The sequence below is a fragment of the Hippoglossus hippoglossus genome, chromosome 17, assembly GCF_009819705.1.
Source record: "Hippoglossus hippoglossus isolate fHipHip1 chromosome 17, fHipHip1.pri, whole genome shotgun sequence".
NCBI lineage: Eukaryota > Metazoa > Chordata > Actinopteri > Pleuronectiformes > Pleuronectidae > Hippoglossus > Hippoglossus hippoglossus.
Genome location: NC_047167.1, coordinates 3,011,637 through 3,030,462, shown reverse-complemented (window position 1 = coordinate 3,030,462; position 18,826 = coordinate 3,011,637). Strand labels below are relative to the sequence as shown.

Here is an 18,826-nt window from a genome sequence, read left to right as displayed (position 1 = left end):
AAATGCTAGAGATCCTCTCCACTGTAAACATTTGTAACCAGAATGTAATGCCAATACTGTTTTGGCGCAGGAGACAGGAGATGGGGAAGGGGGGAGAAGGGTGGTAGAAGGGGATGAGTGAGAGGAGCAAAGAGGGGAAAAAATAAAGAGGTAGAGCGATGTGGTGGAAGGGAGGAAAAAGAAAGTTTAGTTTCGGGGGGGTTAAGACAGTCATTTGCAACTCATTCTGCGGGGTGTGTTGCAAGTTGGACAAGTTGCAGTGCGTGTGTGCGCGTTTGTGTGTGTGTTTGTTGGCAGGCTGTGAGTGCTCATCCATCAATGTGCCAGGCCTGATTAGCCACACAACGCTGTGCTTCAGCCTAGCAGATGGCACCACATAATCACCCCCAAGTGTGTGTGCGTGTGAGTGTGTGTGAGTGTATGTGCGCATGCATCTTTCACCCACTTCCAACAGGTCTGCCTGCCTAGCACCTGGCCTGGCACACAGCCACACACACACACACACAAACACATGTACACACAAACAAACAAACTTCCCCCTCAAGAAGAATAAAAAAATCTTGGAACTGAATCTGGGGGGCAAGGAAGCATATCACCCTGACAACAGGAAAAGAGCTGACCACAAAGCAAATGAGTGTGTGTATGTGTGAGTGAAAGAGAAAGAAAGAAAACAGGAAGATGGCTGCCTCTATTAAAGTTGTGTATGTTTTTAGAGTCAGACTCACGCCTGCCACATGCCTCTATGTCCTGGTTTTAAGGACCTGTGCCTTTAGCATTAGTTTGGCATCCATGAGATTTGCACTTCGGGAACTTAAATGCAACCAATAATACTCTAAATATTGTTTCGGGCCCCTAAAAATCGTATTAGCCACTTGCTATCATGGTGTTTCAGGAGTTTGAAGAAGCCTTACTTGTTACAGTGATGTTTCAGGTGTCTCTTGTAGCTATCCTCTTGCAGTAAGTGGTCAGGATTACAGCTGGCCAGCCAATCAGCTCGTGGGGTCTGTGGAGCCGGAGCCTGGGGCTTCCCCTTTTTGCCTTTCCTACCCCGAGGCACTGGGGTAGAGAGACCTGGGGGAGGGAGGTGAGACGGGCAATAGTGACAAATTAAACACCTTGTTTAAACATTATTTATGCACAATTTGCAATGAATGTCAACAAATTTTATATACCTTTCAACTATCAAACTGGTATAGTACCTGAAATGTGTCGAGTGCCAAAAGAAGGCATCACATGTCTTATAAGATTCTAATATTGTTCACATATTCACGCAAACCTTGTACTGTGTATTGCATTTTTAGAAGCACACATTTTTTTTTTCCCATCCACCTTATAGGCCTTCAATAATAAATCTTGATCTTATGAGGGACATTAAAATTCGTCTTGTGTAATTGGATGTGTGCGAGTGTGTTACCAGAGTGGTTGGTCAGTGTCTTGGTGGTCCCATCTTCACTCGGAGTGATAAGGTCCCAGATAAAACTTTTGATGTTCTCGTCTCCTCTGTAATGCAGCAGGCAGTAGGCCAGCAGGGCTCTGCAGATGGTTTCCACATCGGCCTCCTTGAGAGGGCGCTTGAATCGACCGTGGGCCAGGATTTCACTCCACCTGCCCCAACTAAAGACAGACATAGTGACGAAGGAAGCGGACAAGCCTGTCAGCATTATGGATAAACTCGCCTTTTAACTTACACTGCTGAATATGATGCAAAACTGGTTGAACAGAACAAAGCTCTGCCACAAAGTAGGTTGGAAATCCAAGCAAAAAGGTCAAGAAATTACAAAGATAGTCCGAATCAAAGTAATTGATCAATTAGAACAAAACAAAAATAATCTGGTGCACAACTCTGCACTATATACAGTTAACTGATTAATACAGATCAAATAACCAATATCAAATTATTTTGCATCTAAATCCCCATCTTCTCTCCATGATTTTAACTTTCTGATGATGTTTCTTCTTCTTGTTTGTATGCTTTGGAATGCCTAACTCTGGAAAAGTGAAATAATTATTTTACTAAGTCTGTCAGACAGTTTGTTATTCCGTGCCACACTACTCACTCACATGACCCTGATCCTTCATGAGTATGTACACAAGCCCAAATCATTTTTCCTGCATCCCAGACATTTATCACACTCCAGCGACAGACACTGATGAGTGTCGGGCCCCCATCCCTCCGTGTGTGTGTGTGTGTGTTAACATGGATCACAGCTAAACCCACCCCATCACCTCCAGAGAGCAAGCGACCCAAAAGACTGATGTGGTGGTCTTGTTCTCAGCAAAAACATTTTTTTTCCACTGCCGCTTCCCAATCTTCAGTGAACCATGTGAACCAGTATTACCCTGAACAATTTCAGATAGAGTCAAATGATGGGTGAGGGTGAGTGAGAGAGAGATGGCTGATGGGAAAAGACAACAGAGCGCCGAGCAGAGAGGACAGGCCCAGTCAGTGTGTTTTTGTGTCCTACAGCCTCGGGCCACGAGACTAGACTGTAACAATAACAACGCTGACATCTCACTAGCACCACTGTTCTTCCTTACACACGCGCATACACACAGTCATGCCAAATCAGCCATGAAATGGACGGGTTCACCAGACTCATCACGGCCTGTGGTAAGTGTGTCAATTTGTCTCTGTGTGCAGTATATTGTACGGCCATCTCTTCAGACTTGAAGGGCTGTTATTGTGTAGTTTCAGATGTACCTCCACAGATGAACAAACTGATTGTTGAAGAGTTAATGAAATATTGTTTGCACATACATAAATGCATAGTTGACAGGCATTTCCTGAAGGACATTTTTATGTTTGAATTCAAATAATGTTATGTAATCTAGTGAATATCATTATAAAAAAGTGCACATGAGGCTTTACATTATTTAATTGTCTGTGTGTGAAATTAAAGCTTGCTCTCCAAGAAGTGTGTATGATTGTGTTTACAGCCAGCTGTGTGTGTTGAGGGCCTTGAGACGAAAGCTTTCCCTCTACTTAATTACTCCGTGTGCAGGTCTGCATCCATTAACTCATTTGCTCTTTCACACACAAACACACATTAGCCGAGTGATGAACTTCACTCATCAACATGACTCCACATCCACTAAAACCACAACTATATTGTCCTCCTTTCATTTGAATCATCTGCTTTAATGTTTCCTTCCACCACAATTCTATGTTGTGATTACTTTCTGTTTAAAAAGGAAAATATTGACACTTTAGATAAAATTAATTGTTGAATCATGAACGAAACATGAATGAAATATGCTACGGCCAGCAGCCAGTTATCTTAGCTGGAAATGTAGAAATAGCTTGCCTGGCACAGTCCGAAAGGAACTAAATCCAACTACAAGCACCTGTTAGGTTCTGCTACTCTGTCCAGGGAGTCACTGAACGCAGATATTAAACCGTCCACAAGCTGAAATTTTTATACTTTGAGTAAATAAGATTATTTCCCAAACTGTCAACACCACTGTAATCTTGGCACTAATGTGTATTAGCATTTAACTCAATCATTCATGTACTTGAGAAGCTTTTTTCCCCTGTATTGCCTGGAACCTCTCTAAAATGTATAGTTTGAGACTGAATTGCCTTAGTTCCAGTCATTATTGTATGTCAACATAATTATCCATCTTGTTTTTGAGTAGGAAACATGAATATGTAACAGACCCATAGACCAGCAGGTTCTTCTCCACCCTGAAGCACTCAGACCGGGGGTAGCCATGGGCTTTGTCTTGGGGTCGTCGTGGTTTGGTTGAGGGTTTGCTTGGCTCGTCCTCGTCGCTCTCCAACTCTGAGAACTCCAGCATCTCGTCCTCTTTGGCGCTGCTGAAGTGGCGTGTCTGCTTCCTCACCCTTGGTGTGTCAATCACTAGTGTGTTCTGGAGACAAATTCAATAAAGGCGTTAAGACGAAATGCTTCTATGGCCTAGATTCTGGTGTGCTTTTTTAATGATCATTACCAAGAGCCTGGTTCCAAATGCAGATGGCCTGAAACCCACCAATAACAATATGCAAAGTAGCTTCTGCTTTATTCTCATGATGTATTCCATTTTTTTATTTCTTGTATACTCCGACTACTTTGTTAATACATGACACCTTCTGCACCAAATCTGATTAATGGATATTTGGCTCCATGTTTAATTCCTGTAGCTGAGAAAATTGCTGCCCAGCTCAAACGTTACCTGACATTAATTATGTTGTCTAATGAATTACATTTTTGTTCAATTAATTAGATTTTCTCCCCTTACAGTCACATTAGTATTTGCAAACAGGGCAGTAGTTAGTTCCACAATTACCACAGAGCATTGCAGTCATTTTCAATTCTAACATCACACAATAAGAAATCCCAGGGGAGCGGCACCCATTCACGCTCATAGAGCTGGAGTAAGTGTGTCAGTGGCAGGTCCTCCACAAGAGAGGCAGGAGAGAGACAAGGAAATCAGGAGGGACTACTACTCAGAATAGAAATACTCAGAAAGAAAACAAGTGAGCAAATACAGAGAGGGAAGGAAAGGAAAAAATAAAGATGCCTGTTAATGTCTGTGTAACAATGTGACTTGTTGTTGGTGTCTGTGTGTTTGTGTGTGTTGGAGCACTTGCCTAAGTGATATCTCTGTACCCTCCAAGCATCTGTGCTCTGTTAAGTGGAGCTAAGCAGCTTACTCTCTCTCATTCAAACACACACACGCGAGAGCAGGGAAACATGGGTAATTACGGTAGAGAGGAGATTCTCGACTGTCAATATTAATCTCTCTCTGCTTCCCTCCTGTTCTTACGCTCTCCGTCTGTCTCACTTTCCTCCCCCTGACTAACAAATTCTGGATGCTAGTCCCGTTTCAATAAGAGGACACCAAGTGTGTGTATGTGAGACTTTGGATGCATAGTGTGACTTTTCTCTCTCTGTGGCTTTATGGCTACATCACTTCTCGTATTCTTGGTAGTGTTTAATTTTGCAGGTACCTGTGTTCACAGTAAGCATGTACAGTTGCAAGTGTATGTGCTTGTGTTCGTATTACCCGTCCATTCATGGCATCCATGTCCAGCTCAGCCTTCTTGGCCCATTTCTGCCAGAAGTCTGGATCCTCGAGAGAAATGTCTGTTCGGTTACCGGCTGCAACAAAACTGGCCTGCGGACATTCAGGAAATGCGCCTATCAACTCAAGGTATTATACTTTTTCAAACACATCACACATGAGATTTTTTAGACATTTCCATTGTCTTTAGGCCATGAAGTTTTTACCTTAGCAAATGTAGAGCCCTTTCCCTCAGACTCGATGGTGATGGTGTGAGTTCGCCTCTGGAGGATCTGGTCGATGTCTTCCTCGCAGAATTTTGAGCCTTCGTCTTCCTCGTCCATTAGAGCTCCGTAAGCTCCCTTCCTCAAGAGGTCCTCGACCTCCTTCTTCGACAATTGCTGGACCTGGACCACAGCGGAAAACATTTACTTCAGTGGCTTCAAAGGAATCAGTTGTGTTCCTAATAAGAAGTCTGAAAACACCCAAGTGATCTCAGAAAATAGACTTGCCTTTAAACACATAGGACACTTAAAAGATTCACTTAAAAAGGAATAAATCAATCTCAAGTTATTGATGTAGATACCCCGCTGTTGGTGTTTTCCCGGCCACTCATGCTCTGCAGCACAGCCTTGTCCAGCCCCAGCTTCAGACTGGCCTTGTCGAACATCTCCCTCTCGTAGCTGTTCCTGGTGATCAGACGGTATATCTTGACGGCCTTTGACTGGCCGATACGGTGACACCTGGCCTGGGCCTGGTGGAGGACAGAAATGAAAATTCAGAAACAGTATTCCACAGAGAATTTGATAGATTTTTCTGTTCCTGAGCACATTCAGCTGGAAAAGTGAGGTTGTAGAAGAGTGAAGTGAAAGATCTAAATGTGTCTGACATGGCTAATTCCCAGCTGACCACCCCTCAAGCTCTTTAGGACAACTCAGTGCAACCACAAATATTAAACAAAAATCCGCAGGTGAAGCATGATGTGGTTTGTACCTGCAGGTCGTTCTGAGGGTTCCAGTCCGAGTCAAAGATGATGCAGGTGTCGGCTGCCGTCAGGTTGATGCCAAGCCCTCCAGCTCGTGTACACAGCAGGAAGACAAAACGGTCCGAGTCTGGTCTAGAGAACCGGTCGATGGCTGCCTGCCGCAGGTTACCACGTACTCTGCCGTCTATACGCTCATAGGGATATCTGGACACAGATTTTGAAGCAAAGCTGTAAATAACTAACTGTAAATAGCAGTTATTAGAAGATATTACAAGCAGATTTTAGGGCCAATCCAATATTCTATTTACCCTCCTGCTATCCTCAAATTTACTAACATCGTTTATCCTGGGGGTCATTTTGACCCCAGCAATCAAAAACCTCGAGAAAATTATTAGAATCAAAATGGTTACTTATTATGTTATACTATTATCAAGGAAAGTAACATTATGTTTGGGGTCAATTTGACCCCAGGAAAAACCACACAATTTCAAACATTTATAAAAAATCTTATTTTAAATAGAATATCTTCAGAACATATTTAAGGAACACATAAGTCCATTTACAAAAAGTAAAATTTGAGCATTGGCTGAACCTACTCGTCAGTCCGGCATTGTTTCTCCATCATCAAAACATATGACATAGACAGAAAACACGTCTTGCTTTTAGATACATGGTGGGCTGGAAATATTCCCCTTCAGTATTCCAACTGCTTGTTGTTGATATGTCTTCACTGTCAAATAGCTGTGACAAAACCTCACTGGAAGAAACCATTTTCTTCGATATTATTTTGAATTAAGAACAAGCATGAACAGAAAGCACACAAGGCAACAAGAGAAATGGTTTAGCTGCTGTGTTGAGTGAACCATCAGGGCTTTGTGCAATGCTACAGGTATGGTCGGGTAGATTAGGGCAACAAAGCAGGGAGAAGAGTTTTAAAGATATAAGATGATAAAAATACATGTTATAGTGACTTCAATATCTTCCTAAACAACAAAATTATGCTCTTGCATAATGCGTAAAATATGTTTTTTACAGCCAAAACAGCCTTGGGTCAAATTGACCCCAAAGAACACAGGCTGAAAATACAAAATCATGTGAATTGTCTGTTTACCCAGTTGTTATGGTAATTAGGAAAAGTCATTAAATGTAAAGCCAAAAAATGAAGTTAACCATTTATTTAGAGACATTAAACATTGAATGGGGTCAAATAGACCACAAGGATAATAGGAGGGTTGAATGAAGTATATTATCTCTTTACTGTTCTTTGCTTTGAACACCTCCGCCTGCTGCAAAGTTCATTTAGGACAATCTACAGTGCGAACATATCAATGTATGTGTAAAGTAGTCCCATTTGTAATTTGGCAATGGTCCGAAGTTTAATGAGTTGTCTGGTGAAAGTGCTTTTGTCATTTGGTCTCGATGCTCAGCGGAAGATCTTTTGTGTTGAAAGAACTTCCACTCTGTGAAACCACTGTATAACTGCGCGTGCTTTTGTCTGGCTGCTCTAATGGATCACTTTAATTTTAGGAATCACATTCTCACAGTTCAACTTTCATTTCTATTACATCAATCATTTAATCTCGTCAGTTTCCAGTTTTGAATGAGCAGTGTTTGGATCAAGTTGCTTGTGAAAAATAAAATATGCCCCACCTGTTCATACATCAATTATATATTTAATCAGCCGTGTGTACCTTCTGCTGTTTTGTATACATTTATTTCTTCAATTCTGAGCATCTTTGGCACAAAAATCTCAATGTCTCATTTTCAGATTTCTTCTTGAGTGTGCACTGAGCAGCTAAACTCACACTGAGTATCAGTAGATTGCCAGTATTAAAGGGACTGAGATCACAAAGATACCTAGACTATAATGATGATTACCATCTTATTAACCTTTGCACTTATTATGAAATGCTAATTAGTCTATTCTTACCGTTTCTGGATGAGGTAGTCCTCCAGGATGTCCAGACAGCGGACCATCTGACTGAACACCAGGACTCTGTGTCCACCTGCCTTCAGTTTGGGCAGCAGCTTGTCAATGAGCACAAGCTTGCCTGCAGCCTGGACCATGGCCTGGAGAGCCATGTCTGGCAAATCGGTCCTGCCTCCGTTGGAGTCCCTGAACTCTTCAATGATCTTTTCTTCCGCTCCTAGTCACCAGGAAAGAATAATTATAAATCATCCGGAGCAATAATTGGTTTGCTGAGTCTTTAAACTGCAGTGGTGGGTCAGCTTTTGTAGAGTGTGTGTTTACCATTAATGAGGTAGGGGTGGTTGCAGCATTTTCTCAGCTCCATCATGGTGTTGAGAAGGTTAGGGACATTTGCTCCTCCTCCGCCGCCACCTCCTCCTACACCCCCTTTGGACAGGAAGGTGAAGTTCCTCTCCAGAATTGCCCGATAGTATTTCTTCTGGATGTTGGTCAGCTCCACCTGGCGACAACAACATTTATTATTTTTGGTTTATTTGGACATTCTTTAAATACTTGTTGGGGAAATTCTAACAGGATTCTGATTGGAGAGCTGAATGGAGAACATAACCAGAATAGGTTAAGATGTTTTGACTCCACCCTTGATCTGAGAAATCTATATTGAGATCGTAGTCCTACCTCGATGATGGTCTCCTCCTTAGGGGCCAAGTTCTTCTCCACATCCTCTTTCAGTCTTCTCAGCATCATGGGTTTCAAAATGGCTTGCAGTTTCAGAACCTGAAATACACAGAGGGAGTGTTAATACTTAATTGAAACAGGAATTTAGAAACTGTCCAAAGTTTTAAAGACTGTCCATTTACCTGTTCTTCAGTCTTGAGGTCTCCAAATTCATTCATGAATGTCGTTTCAGAGGGGAATCTCTCAGGCTCCAGGAAGTTGAGTAAGCTGAAGAGCTCCTCCACAGTGTTCTGGAGGGGAGTTCCTGTCAACAGAACTTTGTGCTCCTGCAGAAGAAAGCAGAGACAGGAAAGACATATTTAGAGTTTCTAAAAATGAACGGAGGATGTGAAGAGTGAATTATTTTAAATGGCACAGCTACTAGGCTATTATATTCTTGACTCTTGACATAGAGATCACTTTGTTACAAACAAAAAAAGACCACCACTCACCATGTCCATCATTTTGAGTCCTTCCAGTAGTTTACAGTTTCTGTTTTTGAGGCGGTGGGCTTCGTCTATCACCACACAGCGCCATGGGATGTTGCGAAGCTCCGGACAGTCAGCCAGAATCATCTCAAAAGTTGTTATAATCGCGTTAAACCGATAAACTCCCTTTATTATTTTACCCTGGAGGGAGGAAGGCAGAGAGAGAGGAAAAGAATGAAGGTCAAAAAAGTCTAACATATTCCCAACTCCTTCATCACCTTACTGTTTATCTAGGGGAGAAATAGGGCTGTTCAACATTTTCAAAATCTCATGTCCTGATAGATTCCATATTTAGACAAACAATACACATCTTTACTCCTTCCTTTACTTCAGTGTAAGTTGGGTTCATGCATTTGCAGATGTTAACGTGCGACATCAGCTGTTACCTCCTTCCATTTTGGTGATAACATTAACCACCCTACAACGTCTAAGTCTAAGGTTTGTTCTGAGCAGGCCACTGTTATTTTATGGCTCTCATCCAAAGACTCTCCTTGTAATGTTTGACATGATACTTCAAAATCATCAAACCCAAACTACATTCCTCGTGACAGAAGTGGCCCCTCTTAAGTACAAGCTGCTCATTTTGTCTTGGCTGGTCTAAATCCTTCTGCTGTTGTGAAATACCACTTCCTGTGTCACGTTCACTCAAACATATTTGTTTTGTGTTGGTTTCATGCAAATTTCCTGCCGGTATACTCAGTGTGGAGGAGTTGTGCAAAGGACAAAAAATATTGTGGTTAAGAGTGATTTGCAGCACAATGACATAAACATGCAATTATATAAAACGATAGAATTTTTTCTATTGTAACATTGTTTCTATTCATCATATAGCCTTTGTGAAGAAAAGTCAAGGAAAGCTTTGATAATGAAGCTTGACGATAAAGTTGGACTCATGCCATGCTATACCTGTTTTCTATAAACTCCACAAAGATTTATTGTAATACAGTTCAGTGTTTCCTCTATTCAAACCAGGGCCCGGTACTACAAAGCAGGATTTGTGGTCATCGGGGTAACTTCACAATTAGTTCAGGGTTTCCGGTCCTACGAAGCTTGTTCACGTCTTATCAGGGTAAATCACACTGGTAACTTATGCTGAACGGCTAACCAGGTTGAGTTGGCGATAAGAGATCAAACTTCTAAGCACCACCCAATGACCAATCAATTCCGTTGAAACTTGACATCAAAGTTCTTAGCGAATAGAAAGAAAAAAAGATCCCATGGAGCTCAGTGCGAAGATTGTTAGAGGGTCTTGGAGGAGGACATGGGTCTTCAGAGACCTACAAAATCCTTTCACCTACTCTGTATTTTGATGTGTTAGAGGTGGGATAACCAGACATAGTTTTATACTTTTATCCTTCCCTTTAAGTAGGTTTATCCTGTCAAATTAAATGTCTATTTGGAATGGGGGATAGATAGTTTACAGATTTACCCTGTGACGCATGCATAACTGATGGCCCCAAGTTATTTATCTCATTCCCACACGTTATGTCATGGTCAAGTAATATATTTCTTTCCCAAATGTCACCAAGGGGCTCCGTAACTTACACATTCACACAATAGGAGATTTTTTACCAGCTGTGCTTCCTCCATTTAGCAGCTCTAACTTTTTCTTTTAGTCTGGATAATGTGTTTGTAGGAACAACCCTACAGCTTAGTTTCTTCACAAGCTAACTGTGGCAAAGGTCACTGTTAGATATTAGTATCATTGTTCAGTAAGAGCTTAGAGTCCAAGGCTTACAGCTCGAGGACAGTAAAGGCTTTAAATTGTCCATCCCTGGCTCAAGATTTCCTCTGACTAGAGGTGGTGTTAAGATCAGCTGTCTGACTCACAACAGCGTCTCATTCCCTACATCTACTGTTCCAAATGTGTGATCCTCATGCAGGTCAAAGCTGCTGAGGCCTCTGTGGTGGTTTTTACTGAGAACAGTCAAGATTCTCAAGAGTCAGGTTTCTCATCTATTTGCAGCTGACACTTTGGAAGCTGGCATTGGTGCAGTTTCAGTCTAGGTAGCAATGACTATTCCCATGCTGACAGATTTATATTGACTAAACAGTTGTCAGAGTTCATTTGTAAAAATAAAAAAACAAACATTCTATGGTTTTATAGTTACAGTTATAGTTTTTTTTTGTCAAAGACTAATACTCGTATGATTTGCAGTGACCAGATAAACTCATTACTGCTTCAATTTAAGTGATGAGCACAAGTTATTGCTATCATACATCTATTATCTCCAGTGGTGCAGGGTAGGCAGTGTACACATGTAGTGTGCTCTTTGTTTTCAGTGATATTTATTAAAGTATGTTGGCGAATGAATCTGTTCCAACTAATTAAGAAGTTATGATCAAATAAAACCCCAAATGCTCCTTTCACATTTGCATGTAACATTGCAGTGTCAACTTCTTTTCTTCACTATATGAAACATGCTTTTAGTGTTTCACTAAATTCTAAACTGTATGAATATAATTCTTCTCTTATCCTGCAGCAGCTAATATCATCACAGATAAGTTGTTTTGCAAGAAGAGTTTAGCAGCTCTGTTTCATCGTGTCTACCTGTGCATCTCTATGGTACATCTCGTAGGCCTGGATGGTCTTGCGGCTGGCCTGGCTGCCGTGGTAGACCACAGCGTTGAGCTCGGTCCAGGTCCGGAACTCTCTCTCCCAATTGGGGATGGTAGAGAGAGGGGCAATCACCAGGTACGGCCCCTCAATGCCCTTCAGGAAGATTTCGTACAGGAACGTAATTGACTGGATGGTCTTCCCTAGACCCATCTCATCAGCCAAGATACAGTTGCGTCTGCGGGGACAAAATATGTGGACAGAGTGAGAAGCTGAAACACATTGGGTGCGTTCACTCCAAAAGCGCCCCCCAGGGGTGAGAGATGTGATACTCGCGTCTAATCGAGTCTTTGCGTTGACTTTGTATGTAATGTAAAAAATTTGTGTCACGTTTGGTGTGAACGGACCATAAGATCTGCATTTCACATTAATTAAACTTAAGAGTCACTATACTGGTAAAGACCTGAATGCCTACTTTCTAGTTACCAAAAACAACTTCTGCTGTGAACCCTCTGTAAGATTCCACAACTTTAACTTGACTAAGTCAAAGTGTCTCCACAATCTAAAAACTTCTCTCCCTCATTTATTAACACTCTTGGTGGTATGTCTCACAATTTGTTATCGGGAAAGATTTTCAACAATTTCTTCAAATGTTTTTGTCGTGGAACAGAGCCTTAATATTCCAATGATATTCTGAAAAACCTAAGAGGAGAATATATCCTTTAAAACTAGAAAGCAGAACCGACAAAATAATGTGCTCAGACACAAGTTCAACTGCAGTTTTTCTTTCATTTTGCTTGCAGCAATACTTGTCTCTGTACACCTATGGTACCATAACAGCATTTCAAGCACAGATGGAACAAATAGGAAAACCTAACAGGGTCACTTCACATCCACTCCAATGTCAACTGCAGTCAGAGGTTTATATTCATAGTTCTTACAAAACAAAAGTTAATGGTGACTTACAAGTTGTACCAGTTGAAGGTAAGCCAGTTGAGGCCTTCTAACTGGTATTCCCTGAGTGAGTTGCTATTCCTGTATGCTTTGGAGCCCTCAAACTTTTTCCAGTCGGCTGCAGGAGGCCGTTCCTAGACAGAGAATATTTGGGGTTATTAAAATGACAATCATCTTATCAGTGTATCTTATCAAATCATCAATGCAGAGACTGAGTTTTGTAAGGGTGTAGCTTGGTTAAAATCTTATAGATGTAAAAACAATCAGCAACTGTTATGATAGTTCTCCAGGAAAGACCATCTGCCTCAAGTTCTTTCCTCATTCTTCCAGTAATATTTCAGAAATTATTAAAATGGGACTGGTGTTTAGTTTTAAACATATCTTGATTTTTACTATTTACAAGTTGACGTTTTGACCAACAAAATTTTGGGGAATTTATTCTCAAAAAAAAAAAAGAAGACAAATGTCTGCCAAAAAGTTCTGTTAGTCCAACCGACCAACCCCCGAGTTATGCTGCTAGTGCAGCTAAAAATATAAACTGCCTCCAAACACTGCCCTGGAGCATTTCTAACATGGCCCTTAAAGAGAAACAGTAGGCGGTAGTTAAATAGATGGACACAGGAAAATAGAGAGTTGGAGGGAAGGACCACAGCCAGTCAGCTGCTTCTGTTCAGCATTAAACACACTGTTAGTGGTTTGGACTGGCCACAGGAGCAGGGCGTGTGTGTGAATGTGTAAGACCGCAAGAACGTGGCCCTGTGGAGAGCATTAAGGGGGCTGTAAATCTGCAGGAGAAAGGAGCAGGCGGCAGGCCAACACACACAAAAACACACATGCACGCGTCTACTGGGAGGAGGCTGGGTAACAGATAGCACCAAAAGAGCGTCTATAGAGACAAAAGCGCACGCACACACACACACACACACACACACACACACACACACACACACACACACACACACACACACACACACACACACACACACACACACACACACACACACACACACACACACACACACACACACACACACACACACACACACTTACCACTCTCTTAAGGTTGGGTGTGCGTGCTGCGATGCGTTCATATTCTTCTATCTTGGACTGGTCGATGTCAGCCTTCAGCTCCCATGTGGAGTCCTCGTAGGGCAGACTGCACCATTTCACCAAATATAAGGTCACCGTCTGCACAACAACACACAGCAGTGAGAATTGGTGAGCGTGCTGAGATGAGACAGAGGCTCAAACCCATTAAAGATGACAGGAGTTCAAAGCACCTCTCCATTTTCATCTGTGCTCTCTGAAATGTCCAGGACGCGGTCCACCTCCACGTAGTCTGGGTTAAAAGGCTCATCATCCATCTGGAGAGAAAATTAGCAGAATTTTTAGACACACGGGTGGGCTTAAGAGACTTTGTTGGGCTGAGGTCAGTTGATTTCATGTTTGCAGCATATGACATAATGAAGACATTTATGACAAAATAATTGCTGTATTTGCTTCCAAATGAGCTTTGACTGAAATATAATGAGTTTTAAAGAATAGTTCAACGAAAAATGTAAATTCACTTATTATCTACCCACCACTCAAGTGGTGGGTGAAGTGTTAGAGTCCACAGAACACTTTAAGAGTCTCATGGGTAAACAGTGTTGCAGAGGAATCCAATACAATTGAAGTCAATCGCGACCTCTTCTTCAGCCGTAATAAAAACAGAAAAACAACATCCATATTCGACTCGAAACGGCATCATTTACACTGTGTTTTCAGCCTAAATGTCCGCTGATATATTCCCAAGTGTTGCGTTCACGGCCCTTGGACACACCATCGTGTGGCCACGTCTGCTAGCTTCACCACTTCCAGTGGACTTTTAGGTTTAAAACACTGTGTAAATGACCTTGTTTCGGGTCGAATATGAATGTTGGGGCTTGCGGACACTTGGATGACACCACACAAGCAGTATCGAGGCATGTTATGTTTTTTCTGTTTTATTACATCTAAAGTATAAGTCGCCGGTTACTTCAATTGTATTGGATTCGGCTGCAACAAAGTTTTCCCTGAGACGCCAGAAGTGTTTTGTGGACTCCAACACTTCACCCACCTTTCCATCCGCATAGTGGTGAGTAGATGAGTGAATTTCATTTTTCTGTGAACTTTTTTCTTTAAAACTGCAAAAAAAACTTGATATAGTAATTTCTATCTATTTACAATTTTATCTACAACACAATAAAGTGTGCACAAAGTGGAGGACAGTGTTCTCTAAAGCCACCGTAAAGTACTTGTGCAGTGCAAGGACAAGATAAGGGACTAATTGTACTGTAGAGCTCAGGTCCTACCTCAGTTATAAAGGTGTTGAGTAGTTGCTTTGCCCTAAACCTCTTGATCTTCTGGTGCACTCTCTTGTCCTTCTCCAGCTCCTGCAAGTCTGCCCAGCGACAGTGGAGGTACGAGCTGAGACACAAGAGACACGGTCAGACCCAGTAATTCATGACTCATATTGAAACCAGAGAGAATAGCAGTGTTTGTAGCAATGCAACAAAAGAGTAAACTACCATCACAGGGAGGAAGTTACATGTGTCATATGCTTCTATATGTGGATTGGAAGCATGTATTTTTATTTTAAATAACATTTTACTGCTAGTTGGGTCCAAAATTGAGCTCATATAATTTGTCTGAATTACCATGAAAATAGTCAGAAGATTACCTGATGAAAATAACCATTAGTTGAAGCCCTTGTCAAAAGTTAAAAAGTTAAAGTATAAATATATACTGACAGTTTTCTACGTCACAGGAGAGAAAAGATACCATACTGGACTCAATGTAAGGTTATATTTGTTTATCTATTTTTTTTTTTTTTTAAGGTTTAAAAGTGGGGTTCATATTCAAAAAGCCAATTATGTGTTCATTACATGAGATAATCCTTTTGAATGGAGAAGGTACCAGTGTGTTACATAATGGCCCGCCTGTAGCCTCAATGTTGTTCGGCTAGTGGGTCTATCCAAGTTAGAGTTATGTTAGTCCAGTTTAACTTGCAGGAGTTTCTGAAGTGTTCTATAATGGGTTTTGCGGGCATGGAGGAAATAAATTCATAGTGAAAACAAGTTCATACTGCCTCCGAATGTTGTAACTGCAAAAATAAACAAGGGAAAAAATCTGTCCAACAGCCAAGAATTACGGCTGTCACAGATTATGAGCTCAAAAAGACTGAAGTGTGAAGAATGTTAAATGTCAGAGAAAATAATTATGTAAGAGGAAAGAGTGTGCAGAATCGACTCACTACAGCCCTTATTATTTGACTACAACTCGATAACACCCACTGAGAAAGTGACTCTTCCTATAAATGTTTGACTTAAGCGACATTTTGGTAAATGCTGTTATATTGTCAGATGTGTATGGGACAATAAGAAAAACTGCAGTTCAAATCCACTCACTTTAAAACTTCTTTTATCAATGTAACTCTGTATGGTGCACAATGGGATCAAGGATTACTTCATATTTGTTAACTTTACTTATTGCTAATGTCTTAATGTACCATGAGAAACAATGTTGTATATACATAGTCCTAATAATGAGCCAAAATGTTGTGAAAATTACTTTTGGACATGTTTTAGTGGTATCATAGGATACAACCACTTCTGTGTTATTAATGTGTGATTGAAACTGCAGCACAAATAAATTGCTAAAACAAGCTCCGAGCTTTTCACAGTTATCGGCCCATGGAGACCCTGGCATGTGTGTTCAAAATGGGCTTAAAAGAAGAGGGAGCTCTCTTGTGAAAGACAAAGCGGTGAAGAGAAAAAGTAGTTTTACTCACAAGCCCTTGAACTTGACATAGAACTCCTCCACCTCCACTTCCTCCCCCTCCTCCAGCTAGAAAGAAAAAAAGGGTTAATAATAATAATAACTGGAAATATAGCAACTACATGGCGCAAGAGCAGAAGTGGCTCATCATTGTTATACAACATGTGGTTGACTTGGTTAGGTGGCACTGGGTACCAGTCTCACACTAGCATGTCAGTCATCCCTGAATCTAAAGTCCCTTTTCTACAGAAACCCAGCTACTGTATGTTGCCATAATGACCCCTCGTTATGCTTGTTTGTTTACACTGAACCAAACAAACCGGCATATTGCCACCCCCAGTGTGGGATGTGTTACATTGTTGGCCTCCTGTCCCGCCATGCCGGCTCTCTTTTACGCAGGCATCGATTCTACTCTCTGACTACTACCGCTGCCAGCTGAAAGGCAGATTTACAAAACCTGCCAGTCTGTGTTTATACCTTTTATACAAAACAGCAAGGTGGAATAAATATGCTATATTCCTCCCTTGAACAGGCAGTGTAAAATGGGCTCGACTTTGCTTTATATTCTCAGGGCAGACGCAGATTATGGTAAAGAAGTGTATGAGTAATATATTTGTTATTTCCATACATAACAGTGTGTGTGAGAAAGGGGAAATACCAAAACAGTAGCTCTTATAGCACAGCAGTTCACTTTCATTCACCATCACTACTGTGTCACACACACACACACACACACACACACACACACACACACACACACACACACACACACACACACACACACACACACACACACACACACACACACACACACACACACACACACACACACACACACACACACACACACACACACACACACACACAAAGCTGCTACTACTACTGTAATGCCATGAATCATCAATCACACACACACCCCTTGCCTGAGGAAATGCTAGCTTGGTGTCTGGTCTAGCTAGCGTTGTGGTTTTGGCTGTGTGCCAAACCCAGGGTCAACTCTGAATGGAGCTGTGAGAATGTGTGTGTGTCTGTTTATGTGTAAAGGGGGGGCGGGCTTAAACCCGTTGGCAGCTGGCTAGCAAAGGAAAGTTGGCCGGTGACTGTATGTGCACGCATGTGTTGGCTCAGGGATGAGCTTTCTTTAGACAAGCCATCTAAAACAAAGCCGGGTATTCACTCATACTCACACTCTCTCACACACACACCCTCTCTTACACACTCAGAGCTCCAAACACTGAAATACAAGAACTCTTGTCTCTGCTTACCAAGTGAATGCTGTCTGAGATACTTGTGTGTGTCTTCGTATGTGTGTGAGTAATCTGCTTAGGCCAGCTGTGGAGCGGCTAATCAGATGATGTAAACCATGACTCTGGCCAGGATGTCAATGTGAGCATTTCTCGATGTATTGTGTTGTATTGTGTGTCTCTCCCTCAACGTATCTCACCTGTTTTTTGGAGAGGCGCAAGACCATGATCTTCTCCACAATGGGCCCCTCAGCTTCAATCATTTCCTGGAAACACACCAAATGAGTAAAGTGTTGGCCAGAAAAATCACATATGATATATAATTACGTTTCTTATTTAACGTGATTTATAGTTTTGTGGCGATTCTGAGACTGAGGCAGAAACAGGACAATAAAACTACAATATCCCAACCACGACCTGCTGAGCTCTACTTGGTTTATGTTACAAAACAAATTTTTCATGTCACTATTAACACTGAGGCATGTTTATATTACTAATCATTATTCCAACTAAGCTGAGTTCAAGCTATATATCTGTAACTATTACATAACAGCTAATGTATTGTCTTTTAAATGCATGTTTCATTTGATTATTTTGGTTATCTTGATAAAGGTGGATAATAACCCAGAGCTCAGAACCTCTGATGACCCAAGTATGTCGAGACATTTTGTTAATCTACTAACTGTGGTTTTGGTGAACCATTACACCTCTAATTATTTGACTTTGCAATACTCCCAGTACCTTATTTAGTTTTCTACAAAGCACATTTTTCATTTAGCAAAAGACAAAAAGGATGTACAGACCACTAGCTGTACAGAAACTGGTTATAAAGTATAATCTTAACCTGATGGTTTTGCTTTAACTCACTGTCTAATGAGAGAGAAGTCTTAATCTCATGTGATAAAGATGAAGACAGAAAATTTAGCTTTTTAAAAGCATTTTTTAAATAATGACAAACATGCACTGTACACTATTGACATGTATTGTAATACAGAAATAAATTGAAGAAATGTAATTAAGAACATTTACACACACTTAAAGTGAGGAATGTGTATTGGCAGATATTATAACTTAATAATTTTTTTAATAGTTACTTTTTGCCTGAAAGCAGTCCAGTTCACTAATCAACCACAATGGTCTGATATAACAGAG

General features: G+C 41.2%; 1 protein-coding gene across 1 annotated transcript in view; it reads right to left on the bottom strand.

The window, feature by feature from the left end:
* chd7 (chromodomain helicase DNA binding protein 7) overlaps positions 1-18,826 on the bottom strand; it is a 72,204-nt gene that overhangs the window by 16,934 nt on the left and 36,444 nt on the right. The window contains 19 exon segments of the mRNA XM_034612999.1: positions 912-1,071; positions 1,415-1,614; positions 3,659-3,870; positions 5,008-5,118; positions 5,232-5,411; positions 5,591-5,758; positions 5,998-6,193; positions 7,920-8,136; positions 8,241-8,418; positions 8,595-8,693; positions 8,777-8,920; positions 9,086-9,262; positions 11,673-11,916; positions 12,645-12,766; positions 13,683-13,820; positions 13,913-13,996; positions 14,966-15,080; positions 16,444-16,499; positions 17,875-17,940. Coding sequence (XP_034468890.1) covers positions 912-1,071; positions 1,415-1,614; positions 3,659-3,870; positions 5,008-5,118; positions 5,232-5,411; positions 5,591-5,758; positions 5,998-6,193; positions 7,920-8,136; positions 8,241-8,418; positions 8,595-8,693; positions 8,777-8,920; positions 9,086-9,262; positions 11,673-11,916; positions 12,645-12,766; positions 13,683-13,820; positions 13,913-13,996; positions 14,966-15,080; positions 16,444-16,499; positions 17,875-17,940 — 2,867 coding nt within the window.